This window comes from Callithrix jacchus, chromosome 10 (genome assembly GCF_049354715.1).
Source record: "Callithrix jacchus isolate 240 chromosome 10, calJac240_pri, whole genome shotgun sequence".
Lineage (NCBI taxonomy): Eukaryota > Metazoa > Chordata > Mammalia > Primates > Cebidae > Callithrix > Callithrix jacchus.
This window is the reverse complement of record NC_133511.1, coordinates 50,430,083-50,444,176: the sequence shown is the minus strand read 5'-3', so window position 1 is coordinate 50,444,176 and position 14,094 is coordinate 50,430,083. Positions and strand designations below refer to the sequence as shown.

The window sequence follows — 14,094 nt, the reverse complement described above, 5'->3', positions numbered from 1 at the left end:
CAATAATTATGTTCAATTCATAACCATTGAAATACAAGGATCAAAAAAACAATTTTGTCCCCCCAAAATAAATTTGACTCTTCGAGTCACTTGTTAGAAGCAAAGGTGCATTACCTAAGGCCATCAGGTGATTACATAATCAGGTAATACATAATTCTGCAGACAATGCTGTGAAATTTAGGATATATCCCTAGATACAGCACCCTCTTCGAAGTCAACTCAGCAGTGTTGCTTTGGCAGAAAAACTGCTTTTGGTTAGATAGGTGAAGCCAATCATAAATTGCTAAAATTTTTCTATGAGGTGAGATAGTTGGATGCAGGCATTCTATTTATAATGGCCACTATTTTGCAAACCCATCTTTAAAGAGAAATGCTTCATAAGTGTAATATGGTGAGGACAGGGGAATGACAGGGGCCATTGGTAATGTAGGGGTCAATGGAAAGCTTTCCCTTCACTCTCTGAAGTTTTGCTGGAAAATCAAGTCACAAAAGACAGACTAATAGGAAAGGCTTACAAATTTATTTAACAACATACCACGAGGAAATCATAATAGAATAATTACCCAATAACCCAATGAGGTACAGATGATAATATACCCATCTTTTTAGAGGAAAAGAAGATGGGAATGTGTGTGTAATTTTAGGAGGGTAGTAAATGAATTCGATGGGCTTGAAGAATGTACCATGGCCTGGGACAAAGCCCATTGGCCCTACAGAGCAGACAACGGTTTGTGACAGACTACAGTCCTTCTTCCTAAGATATGAGTTCAGTTAATGAAAACTCAGAAAAGAAACTTTTGTTTCCTGTGTTTTGGGAGAGAAAAAGCGTTTAGAGGGAGGAGCTGGAAGAGAGGGGTATGGTCAGAGAGACCCCCTGGCTTCTTCAGTTTAGCATGTCAAAGCACCATATTTGGGGAGACTGGTGTCTGAGCCTCGACATTAAGAAACTACTCTCAGTACAACTGAGTGCAACTACTGGCAGTGCAAGGTCCTTTCAATGGTTAATTGTACTAATGCAAACCTATAACATTCTGGTGAGGTAGGTAAAAACCTCAGTTAAATGAGTGGAAACAATTACAGAAATACGGAGTTTTGTTTAAATAAGGGGGAACAAAAGAACGCAATCCCATCGATTTTGATGCTGACATGTATTTGAAGTATTAGCGGTGTTAACAATTTAACAGCGGAGCACCCAGGACCAGAACTTCTTTCCGAGTTTGACGAGTGGGAAATTGCAGCAGATAATCTGGAAGAATAATAACCAATAGAGAAGGAAAAGCAGTATTTAAATTCACTTCTGAGCCGAAATTGGGCATTTTGGGGGTTGGACTTGGCAAACAGACAGTAGTCCAGTTCTTTAGGAAATGATTAGGGAGATTTTTCCGGGTTGCTTCGGGATCCACAGAATGGAAGTCGCCTGACAAAAGGAAGAATCCCTCCCCCGTCTGCAGGGCTTCCTCTCTCCCCTCCAAGGGACCACAGGGCCCCTGGGGACCACAGCTCGGTGCTGCCTGGTTTCCTTCGTCAAGGGACTGGCGGGGAGGGCGGAGGCGCGGCTTTGCGAAGGGCAGCTGAGGCAACCCGGCTCTCACCGCCTCCTGCCCGCGCGCTCTCTGTTGCTCTACAGCCCCGAGGCTCGCGAAGATAGCTGGCGCCCCAGGCTCAGTCCTCAGGAAGCCATGGCGAAGTCCCGGGGCCGTCTGTACCTTTGGATGTGCTTGGCTGCTGCGCTGGCATCTTTCCTGGTGGGATTTATAGTGGGTAAGTGAAGGAAACACCTTCCCCTTACTCCGGGGCTCGTGATCCTCTGCAGAAATAAAGGGAGAAATCCTGGACCTCGAAGGGATTGGCGTGTGCGCTAGTCCTAGCCAGCCGGGGTAGATCTGATGAACTCTAAAGATTACAGCAAAACCAGATGAAATGTATTTTTGGGCTTCCTATAGACAAACTGTGCTTGAAATTCAAATGTATTAAATGTTCACTGAGTTCTGGGCTGCTGAAAAGACAACTTGCAGCTGTCACTATCTGCAGGGGTGAAAAAACTCATTTTATTTCCAAGCAATATTAGTGGGTCAAAACTTTCAACTGATATGAGCAGCATCAAAAGCAAAACAAAAAACAAAAACCCCTGCTCTTCGTTTAAACAAACATTTGTGGAATGTTCCCTAACTGTCAGGGACTAAATGTCCAGGGAACAAGAAAGGCCATGACTTCATGCATAACGTAAGAAAACAGAAGTATTTCCCTTAAATAAAACTCCTTTTAAGCAGCTCAAAATTACATTACATATCAGAATTTACAGGATTTCTGCATTTGATATGAATATTATTTTTTAAAGCTCACCATGATCTGTCAGATACAGGCTTTTTTGGGGTAAGGAGAGAAGGGTGGCTTCACTTCTAGTTTTAATAAAGTCTAAGTGATTTTGTATATGTGTGTGTATGTTTGTGTATTTTTTTCCCCTCAGGCTGGTTTATTAAGCCTCTCAAAGAAACAGCCACTTCTGTGCGCGATCATCAAAGTATACGGTGGGAACTGGTATCCGAAATGAAAGCTGAAAATATCAAATCATTTCTTCGGTAAGCTTATTTGGCGTATTTGATCTTAAAAATCATGTTTAAAATGTTGCAGAGTAAGAAGCACACTGTAACTTGTTATATTCATAAGAACAGTCTTCTCTGTGTGAAATTACATATTAGTCATTAACTTATTTTTTTAATGCCTCTTTAAACCATTCTTGGGGTGAAATCTGTTAGAATGTTACAAAAGTAGGTTTTTTGTTCCTAACTTTATCTAACAAAAAGTACCTGACTGGCTTATTGAGAGATGTTTCAATGTCATGTAACTTTGGATCTAACTGAAGGTTTCCCTTTGTTCATCAGTGCCTGGGTTTTAATCAGCAATTTTTTTTAGTATCATATTCTGCCAAATAAATTAGATGCTTGTTGACTAAGTGATTTAGTGGAAAATTGATCAAAGTCTCTCATTCTGTTTGCCAAAAGTTAAACCTTTATCCCATCTTGCAAGTATAAATTTATTGTTTACAAATAAGACAAAATGAAACCAAAAAGAATCCTTGCAAATCCTCTAGCTTCTAAGCATGAAAAGCAGTGGCAATCAAGGGAGTGATTATAAAAACTCCTTAAGAGCAATGACCATGGCATTTGTTTCTGTATTCAGACTCTTTCAAATGAGAGTTATTTTTAAAAATCAGCTTTAGTGAAGTATAATTTACATAAAATAGACTGAATCCCTACAAATCCTATAATTTAATTTGAGAGTTGTGACAGATGTATGTTATGCTGAACAAACCACCTCCTCCATCATGCTACAAAAATATTACATCATGCCCTTTGTGGTTTATTACCCACTACCTTCCATCCCTGGCACTAAGCAATCACTGATGAATTTTAATGTCACTGGTGATTCATTTGCATTTTCTAGATTACTATATACATGGAATAATATATGTTCTTTTGTATCTAGCTTCTTTTACTCAGAATAATGATTTTGAGATTGATCTAGATTGTTGTATGTATTACTAGTTCATTATTTTTATTGCTGAGTAGAATTCCATTGTATGGATATACTACAAGGTGTAGTTGGTGAAAATTTGGGTTGATTATAGTTTTTGACTATTGTGAATAAGGCTGCTATGAACAGTTGTCTACAAGTCTTTCTGTGGATATGTGGTTTTATTTCTTTTGAAATGGTTGGGTTTGATGATAAGCATAAGTTTAACTTTTTAAGAAAATGTCAAAGATAATTGAAAAGTGGTTGTACAAGTTTGCATTTCTACCCCAAAATAAGGAAATCAGTATTCCAAAGAGATATCTGCACTCTGATGTTTATTGCGGCAGTATTCACAATAGCCAAGATATAGAAGTAACTTGTATCCATCAACAAATACTATGATGTGTATACAGGATGGATTATTACTCAGCCCCCCCAAAAAAAGAAATCCTATCATCTGCAGCAAAATGGATGGTCATTATCTTAAGTGAAATAAGCCTGGCACAGAAAGACACATATTACAAGATCTCACTCATATGTGGGAGCTAAAAACATTGATCTCTGATGGTTACCAGAAACTGAAAGGGTAGTGAGGAGGGTGGGGATACAGAGAGATTGGTTCAATGGGTACAAAAATACAGTAGATAGAAAGAATAAGATCTAGTATTACAGAGCACAATAGAGGAACTATAGTTAATGATTTATTGTATATTTCAAAACAACTAGAGTGTATCTGAAATGTTCCGAACTCAAAGAAATGATGTGCTTGAAGTGATAGATATCCTAATTACTCTGATTTAATCATTACTTATTGTATGCTTGTATCAAGATATTACATATATCCCATAAATGTGTACAAGTAGTAGGTATCCATAACATTTAAAGAAAAGGAATAATTTTAGAAGTCTACTCACGGCTTTGGCCTATTTTCTATTTAGATATATGTTCTTTTCCCCCTGTGGAGTTTTTTGTTTTCTGTTGTTGTTTTTGTTGTTGTTTTGAGACAGCATCTCACTCCATCACCCAGCCTGGAGTACAGTGGTGCGATCTCAGCTCACTGCAGCTTCCATATCCTAGGTTCAAGGGATCCTCCCACCTCAGCCTTCTGAGTAGCTGGGACTACAGGCACACACCACTACACCCAGCTAATTTTTTTTCTTTTTTTTTTTTTTTTAATACAGACAGGGTTTCATTATTTTTCCCAGGCTGAGCTTGAACTCCTAAGCTCAAATAACCCACCCACCTCACTCTGCCAAAGCACTAGGATTACAAGCATGAGCCACCATGTCCAACCCTCTATGGAGTTTTTAAAGTTCTTTGTATAGAGTTCACTCTTGAATAATGTGGGCATAGAGTGCTGACACCCCTATGCCATCAAAAATCCACATACAACTTTTGACTCTCCCCAAACTTAACTATTGATAGCCTACTAGTCTCCTTAGCAATAACATAGACAATTAACATGTATTTTGTATGTTACATGTATTATTTGCTGTATTCTTAAAATAAAGTTAGAAAAAATAATGATATTAAGGAAATCATAAGAAAGAGAAACATTTACACATTTACTATTCATTAAGTGAATGCAGATTATCCTAAAGCCCTTGATTCTAGTGGTCTTCACAGTGAGTAGGCTGAGGATAAGGAAGAGGAAGGGGTTGGTCTTGCTGTCTCAACGATGGCAGAGGCAGACAAGATGGAGAAGGGGAGGCAGCAAAGCCAGGCACATTCCTTTTAACGCTTATAAATCATGTCTGTTTTTTACTTTTTCTTTTCTCTAAAAATATTTTTATACAGTGCCAGTTCTTCTTCCATCATTCACTTTAGTGTTAGTGCCTGTATCATAGAAAGACCATATTGTAAAAGAAGGGACAAGCAGTTTTGAATAATGGAAACCCTTCTGCCAGATTGTCTAATATCAACTTGTTTTCTGGCATTGCTTCTTGTATGTCTTCTTCCTCATTATCTAGTACTGGTTTAGAAGTATTCATCTCCATGAAATCATCTTCTGTTAATTTCTCGAGTGTCTGCTACCTTTTGGTTTTTTTCCAAGATAAATATCTTGAAACACTTCATCCCTCAACCTTTTTTTTTGCTATTTCACAATCTCTTTCATGGTTACCTTATTTGGCTTTGTCATAAATCCGGTGAAGTAATATACAACATCTGCACACAGGTTTCTCTAGCAGGAACTTATTGTGTGGGGCTTGATGGCTTTCACAGCATTTTCTATAACGACCGTGGCATCTTGAATGGTGTAAATCTTTCAGAATTTCATGATGTTCTGCCGGGGTTCTCTTCCATAGTACTGACAATCCTTTCCATAGAGTGCAATGAGCCTTAAAGATTCCTATTATGACCCCTTGATCTAGAGGCCAAATTAGAGATATGTGTTTGGGGGCAAGTATGCTTCCAGAACTCAGGGTTTTTGGGTAGCAGAGGTGTTTTCCAATACAAAAAGAACTTTCAATGGCAGTCCCTTCCTGGCAAGGTATTTCCTGACTGAAGGAACAAAGTATGGGTGGAACCAATCTAGAAAAAGGGTTTCTGTTGTCCAATCCTTCTTGTTGTACAACCAAAAGACTGAAAGCTGGTGTTTATCTTTTTCCTTCAAGTCTTGGGGATTAGCAGCTTCATAGATAAAGGGCAATGCTGATCATAAACCCAATCGCCTTTGCACAAAGCAGGAGAATTCGCCTATCCCTTCCTGCCTTAAATCTCAGTGCTTATATCTCTTCCTTACTCATAAATATCCTTTGTAGCATCCCCCCCCCCGCCTTGAGAATAGGGAACTTTAATTTGCATTAAAAAGTATTTTCAGGCAGATATCCTTTCTTCTCAGTACTTAATTTATAGAATTCTAAATGTACAGTTTTTCACTTTTCTGTACTTTAAAGATGTTACTCCATTGCCTTCTGGCTTGCTTATATTTTCTCCTAAGAAATCTGTGATAATTTTTTTCAATATATATATTTTATTGCACTTTAGGTTCTGGGGTGCATGTGCAGAACATGCAGGATTGTTGCATAGGTACATACATGGCAATGTGGTTTGCTGACTCCATCCACCTGTCACCTTTATCTGGCATTTCTCCCCCTATTATCCCTCCCCAATCACTAGCCCCTGCTGTCCCACCCCTATTCCCCCACAACATACCCCAGTGTGTCATGCTCCCCCACCCCGTGTCCATGTGTTCCATTAACACCCGCCTATGAGTGAGAACATGTGGTGTTTGTTTTACTGTTCTTGTGTCAGTTTGCTGAGAATGGTCTCCAGATTCATCTATGTCCCTACATAGGACACAAACTCATCATTTTTTATGGCTGCATAGTATTCCATGGTGTATATCTACCACATTTTCCATGTACAATCTATCATTTATGGGCATTTGGGTTGGTTCAGGTCTTTGCTATTGTAAACAGTGCCGCAATGAACATATGTGTGTATGTGTCTTTATAATAGAACAATTTATAATCCTTTGGATATATACCCAGGAATGGAATTTATATTTTTAGGTCCTCTCCCCTAACCCATCTTCCATTGTAGGAAAATGCTTTTAAGGTTGTAAGACCTGCCATTGACTATTTGGGCCCTGGAACCAGTTTATGCTCTCCTAGATGGAAAAGTTCTGCTATAGAGAGAGCCAATCCTAAGCAAGACAAATTATACACCAAATACAAAGTCTCATAGCCTTCAGCCTCTGAATTTCCCCCAAAGATTTCACCAATTCAAGACTGGTTCCACCACGGATTTGAACCAGCAACCTTAACCACTGTGCAAACAAGCCACTTGCAGTAAGGGAAGGCAGAAAGCTTTCTTAAGCCGTGTTTTGAGTGACAATGCTGTGCCCTGAGGCAGCTCGGCTTCTTTAAAAGCTGGGCGGGGCTGACAGCCAGCAGCCGCTTCCTTTCCCCCACCCACACCCACCGGAAGAGGAAGAAAGCCACTAGCCGCTTCAGTTTAAAAGCTGCGTTGCAGCAGCTTCTGGCCTGTGGTGAATTTTCCCACCCCCATGGCTTTCGGTTGCCATGTTGACCCCACCAGAACCACGTGAACGCCTGGGCCACTCCCCAAGCTGCTGCCCACACAGGGACCTGCAGCTAGCAGGTGAATGCCCTGGGGAAGCATTTTTTACACTGCTCCCTGGGACTGGGAAGGCCAAAGAGGCCTGCCAGAACCATGCACTAGGCTGCCAGGCTCCCCAGTCCCCACAGACTCAGGCTATACCTCGCCCCCTCCCCGCTGTTTTCTCCAGCCTAGCGGGAGGTCCCAGTTCCCGTTCGGGGGCTGGGCTGTTCACAGCCAGCAGGGAGCAAAAGACCCTGGGGGCAGTGCTCTCCTGTTCCGCACCACAGGCTCCTGCAGGTTTTGGTCCCAGATTTTAATATCCGAAGGATAGAGGAGAAGAGGGAAATCAGAGAGAGAGCTTGTAGGTAAAAAAACAAAAAAAAAAAAAAACAACAACTCCGTTTCTAATTCTGACTGGCCTGCACCACTTAAGATGGGCAGGGCTGTGCAGCTGCTCTGGTACCCCACAGCCCTGCCTGGCTGCAGCCGCTTCAGGTGTTCTTAAAGAGACAGGCAGAGTGGGGCGGGTTTTACTTAAGATTTTGAAGTCTTCTCCAGTTGTACCCCTTTCCTGGCTGTACCCCCTTTTCTGGCTGTACCCCTTTTTCTGGTGTAACCCTCTCCTGGCTGGCTAACCAGACAGGAGAGAGATGGGAGAGGGGCATGGCACGGGGAAGTTCTTGGCCTTAAAGCTGTGCCCCCCTGTGGACCCGGAAAGAGAACACATTCCCTCAATCCTTTGTTAGTTGTATTCCTAGGTATTCTCTTTGTAGCAGTTGTGAATGGAAGTTTGTCCTTGATTTGGCTCTCTTTAAGTCTGTTATTGGTGTATAGGAATGCTTGTGATTTCTGCACATTGATTTCACATCCTGAGACTTTGCTGAAGTTGCTTATCAGTTTCAGGAGCTTTTGGGCTGAGACGCTGGGGTCTTCTAGATATACAATCATGTCGTCTGCAAATAGAGACAATTTGACTTCCTCCTTTCCTAATGGAATACTCTTCATTTATTTTTCTTGCCTGGTTGCTCTGGATAGAACTTCCAATATTATATTGAATAGGAGTGGTGAGAGAGGGCATCCTTGTCTAGTGCTGGATTTCAAGGGGAATGCTTGCAGTTTTTGCCCATTCAGTGTGATATTGGCTGTGGGTTTGTCATAAATAACTTTTATTATTTTGAGATATGTTCTGTTGATGCATAGTTTTTTGAGAGTTTTTAGCATAAAGGGCTGTTGAATTTTGTCAAAGGCCTTCTCTGCATCTATTCAGATAATCATGTTGTTTTTGTCTTTAATTCTGTTTATGTGGTGGATTATGTGTATAGATTTGCCTATGTTGAGCCAGCCTTGCATCCCTGGGATGAAGCCTACTTGATCATAATGGATAAGCTTTTTGATGTTATGATTTTATGCTGTTGTGATCTGTTTGCCAGTATTTTATTAAAGATTTTTGCTTTCATGTTCATCACAGATATTGGCCTGAAGTTTTCTTTTTTTGTGGAGTCTCTGCCAGGTTTTGGTATCAGGATGATGTTCGTGTCATAAAATGATTTGGGAAGGATTCCTTCTTTTTGGATTGTTTGGAATAGTGTCAGAAGGAGTGGTACCAGCTCCTCTTTGTATGTCTGGTAGAACTCAGTACTTTTCTTAATGTCATTTGCAGAATTTGTCTACTGCCTCTTGGTGAGCAGAAGCTGCTCCTCCTGTTACCTTGATACTTTTAAAGACAAGCCTCTTTCTAAATTTATCAAACCATCTTTTGCAGTCCTACTATTCTCTACTTTTACCTTCCTTTTGCTTTAAGTTGTTATAGAATGGCTTTGCTTTTTCTCAAATCATATTAATCAGAGTCGATAGGTATGCCTTTCTTATAGCAATCCTACACCTACATAAAAGTTACATTTTTAATCCAAGAGTAAAAGGTAATTTTCAAAAGTACAACGTTTTCACACTTGCTGGCATAGCTGCAGTGACAGCTTCACAAATTTTTTCTTCTTTTTATTTTTTTAAACAGTATTCCTTATGCTGGATTTATTTATCCTGAAAATGGAGGGCAATCACCACTGCAGTACCAAGCAATTCATCTTTTTCTTACAATGTATCATTAGTGGTACTCTGTATAGATCCCGTGGGGTTATTCAAGGTTTATAGTATTGTACTAAACATGGTGAGAACTACATGAGATCCATGAGAGATCATTTTTCTTTACTGCCATAAGCAATTTACTGGAGAGACAAACTGTTCATGTAGAGATGATTAGGGAGATGATTAGCATCACACAGCAGTTTAAGCAGATACTCACAACATGAGCTCACTGCAAGAGCAATAAGCTATGACTACAAAAGTATTACTGTAGTACACAATGTACTGTAGTTAATTTCACATAATTATGATTTTATAATGTAGCTTTATGTTTGTTTACATTTCTCTAGACTGCAAATGGCACTATGTGGTCTGTAAGTGCATTCCTAAGTTTTGATACATTTTAACTTCATAATAGAATCGTGTATTTAAAAGTATAAATGATAAAATAGATGCTATTTACATGTACTTCATGCATTCATGACAAACCTTCTTTTTTAAAAAATACTTTAGGCTATGTGGTTCACTCATGAGTTTTTTTTTTTTTCTAAAAGTTGTAAATCTCCAAAACATTTTGTAATATATTCATAAAAAATATATATATAAGTGAATTTTTTTCTAACATATTCATTGAAAAAAATTTTCTAATATATTCATTTAAAAAATTCATATATAAGTAGAGCCATGCTGTTCAAACCTATGTTGTTTCCAGGGTCAACTGTATTCTAGATACAAGCCTTTTCTTGGAAATACAGTGAACAAGTATTTTTTTCTAATCTGTAATTTTTCTGTTCACCCACCCTCATTTGCAGATCAGAAGTTAAAACCTTATTATGATGAGGTTTAGTTTATCAATTTTTCTCTCTTTGGATCGTGTTTTGGGTTCATATCTAAGAACTCTTTGATCTGGCCTTTGATCACTTTTGTCTCTTTTTCCCCAAAGCTTTATAATTTACCTTTTATGTTACAGTTTCTGACCCATTTTGAGTTAATGTGTGCATAAGGAGTAAGGTTTAGGTTGAGTAAATTCTTTTGCTTGTGAATGTCAAGTTGCTCTATCACCATTTGTTAAAATGTTATCCTTTTTTCATGTAATTGCTTTTACACCATTGTTAAAAATTGTTTGGGCATATCAGTGTGAGTCTATTTCTCGATTTTCTCTTTTGTAGAGACATTGTCTTATGCTATTTCTGGGTTTTATATTCTGCCATATTGAACCAGTATGGCACTGTCCTGATTATAAAAATGATATCATAGATTTTAACAACACATAGAATGATTCCTCTTACATTATTTTTTTAAACATTATTCCTCTGTGGCTATACTATGTCCCTTAACTTTTCATTTAAAACATAGAATAAACACGTTTGTCTAAAAAACTATTGCTGGAGTTGTGATAGGAATTACATTAATCCTGTAGAGGAACTTTGGAATTTTTGACAGTTTTGCTATGTCCAGTCTTCTGTTACATGAACATAATATGTTTCCATTGTAGATTACCTTTCTTTTATCAGCATTTTGTAATTTGCATTAAGCAGATGCTTTATATGGTTTGTTAGATTTACATCTAAGTATGTCATTTTCTTGGAGCAAATGCAAATTATATTGTGTTTTAATTTCAATTTTCACATACTCTGTTGTTAGCATGTAGAAATACAGTTACATTTGTGTATTGATGTTGCATCCTGTGGCCTTGCTGAACTCTAAGAAGGTTTTGTTTGATTGGTTGGTTTGGTATGGTTTTGGGAAAGTTTTCTGAGACAGAATCTTGCTATATTTCTCAGGCTGGTTTCAAACTCCTGGGGTTGAGCAATCCTCCCACCTTGGCATCCAAACATGCTGGGATTACAGATGTGAGCCACAGCCCTTGCACTTGGCTGGAAGGTGGGAAAGAGTTTCATTTGTTTATTTGTTTCTTTTAGAGTCATTGGAATTTTCTAAGTAGACAGTAATGTCATCTTCCAATAGGGAACGTTTCATTCCTTCTTGCTTTTAATCTGTATGGCTTTTACTTTTTTTAAGAAAAATTGCCTCTTTTTGCCAACTGGAACTTCTGTTACTATGTTGAATAAAAGTAGTGAGAATGGACATTCTTTTCTTTTTTCTAATCTTAAGGAGAAAGACTTAGTTTCATCATTAAGTATGATGCAGCTGTAGGTATTTTGTTGATGCTCTTTGTCAAGCTAAGAAAGCTCCCCTCTATTCCAAGAGTGCTGATAGGTTTTTTATCATGAATGGGTGTTGAATTTTGTCAGGTGCTTTTTCTGTATCAATTAATATAATCAGATGATTTTTCTTTTTTAGCTGGTTGATAGAGTAATTCCTTAACTTTGTTATTTCCTTTAATGTGGAATCCGATGGTGACAAATTCTTAGTTTTTCTTCATCTATAAAATTCTTTATTTCAACTTTATTCTCTAAACATATTTTTCCTGGATATAGAATTCTGGATTGACTGTACTAACACACATGAACTTTTTAGAACTTTAAATGTTTCACTATCTTCTAGCTGCTGTATCATCTGATGAGTTTACAGTCATTAAATCATGTAACGTATCATTTTTGTCTTTGATTTTCAGTAGTTTTACTATGTGTCTAGGCATAGTTTTCTTTAAATTTAGTCTGTTTGGGCTCTGAGTTTCTTGATGTACATTTATGTCTTCCATTAATTTAGGAAGGTCTCATTTATTATTTCCTAAAATATTTTTCTGCACCATTCTTTCTCTACTTCTAATACTCCAGTTAAACCCTAGAGACAAATATACCCAGGGAAATGCATACACTACGGTTAAGAGATAATCCCTGACTTACGATTGTTTGATTTAGAATTTTTCAACTTTATGATGGATTTATCAGAGTATTAAATGCATTTTCAATTTAGTAACACTTTTGACTTTCGGTGGGTTTATAGGGACATAACCTCATCATAAGCTGAGTATAATCTCTATTTTCTGCCCACCTGTGCTGTGGTTTGCTGAGATCACAAGGCTCCATGTTAGTGCCTATGGATAAACTAGAGTGAGCTATTATAATGAGGAATAAAAACAGCTATACTGTTCTTATAAAATTTGAGCTTATTTCTCATCAAGTCACATCAGATTTAAGAGGCTAATCCAAAATATCTTTTTTGAGGTGCTTTTTTGATGATACAGGAAAAGAATGAGTAGGTAGTGGGATGAACATCACTTGAAGAGAGACTCAGTCTGTATACATAGTTCATGCAATGGAATAGAGTGTCAGTGTTTGGGGTTTTGTTTGTTTGTTTTGAGACAGTTTTGCTCTGTTGCCCAGGCTTAAGTGCAGTGGCACAATCTCAGCTCACTGCAACCTCTGCCTCCTGGGTTCAAGTGATTCTCCTGCCTCAGCTTCCTGAGGAGCAGGGATTACAGGCACCCGCCACCACACCTAGCTAGTTTTTGTACTTTTAGTAGAGACAAGGTTTCACCATGTTGGCCAGGCTGATCTTGAACTCCTGACCTCAGGTGATCCACCTGCCTTAGCCTCCCAAAGTGCTGGGATTAGAGGCGTGAGTCACCACACCCAGCCTTGAATGTCTTACCAAGTGAGACAGAGTGCTTACATTTAAATTTGCTTAACTTAAAAGGCCAGATAAGATGGCAACACTTAACTCTGCAGCATATCATCAAGTGTCCAAAAGAAAGGTCCTAGAAAATGATATGAGATACTTCAGAAGTAAAATACGATAATGCTCTTGACTAAACATTAAAATAATCGATTTATATTACTAGTATTATGCTTTAGTGTATAAAATGCATAAGTTGATAAGCAATCATTGAATAGTTTTCATGATGATTAAATATCTTGTTGGTGTTGCTTTTTCTTTCTTTTGAATCCAACCAAATACAAACATTATATACCAAGAATGATTATGATAATAGGGATAGAGGGGATAGAATAGGGATAGAGGGGCTCTCAACTTTTAATGAATGAAGAGGCATGACCCACAGTTTTGTAGATGACAGTACCTAGAAGGTGTAGTGGGTGGTGACTTTTGGTGTAAGCTTCAAAAAAGCTGCGGGCCGGTGCGGTGGCTCAAGCCTGTAACCCTAGGACTTTGGGAGGCCAAGGCGGGTGGATCACGAGATCAAGCGATCGAGACCATCCTGACCAACATGGTGAAACACCGTCTCTACTAAAAATACAAAAATTAGCTGGGTGTGGTGGCATGTGCCTGTAGTCCCAGCTACTCAGGAGGCTGAGGCAGGAAAATTGCCTGAACCTGGGAGGCAGAGGTTACAGTGAGCCAAGATTGTGCCACTGCACTCCAGCCTGGCGCCTAGTGACACAGTAAGACTGTCTCAAAAAAATAAAAAGTCTGCTAGTTTTGAAAGAAGAAAAAGATATATTTGAAAGAGCCAATGGAGAGTAAGAAGGCCTCCTAGCTGAACTTTAGCCACGAGATGTGTGGGTCATG

At 38.7% G+C, this 14,094-nt stretch overlaps 1 protein-coding gene across 3 annotated transcripts in view; it reads left to right on the top strand.

Annotated features, from left to right (window-relative positions):
- Positions 1–1,384: 1,384 nt before the first annotated feature.
- The window catches only part of NAALAD2 (N-acetylated alpha-linked acidic dipeptidase 2), a 58,572-nt gene continuing 45,862 nt past the window's right edge, over positions 1,385–14,094 (top strand). For 2 of the 3 annotated variants that reach the window (XM_009007268.6, XM_002754718.7), the window contains exons 1-2: positions 1,385–1,761; positions 2,468–2,579. In XM_009007268.6, the coding sequence (XP_009005516.4) occupies positions 1,680–1,761; positions 2,468–2,579 (194 nt within the window). In that variant the 5' untranslated portion in view covers positions 1,385–1,679. Of the gene's footprint in view, positions 1,762–2,467; positions 2,580–7,458; positions 7,621–14,094 lie in introns of those variants that run through there. The other variant, XM_078339236.1, reaches the window with a different exon arrangement.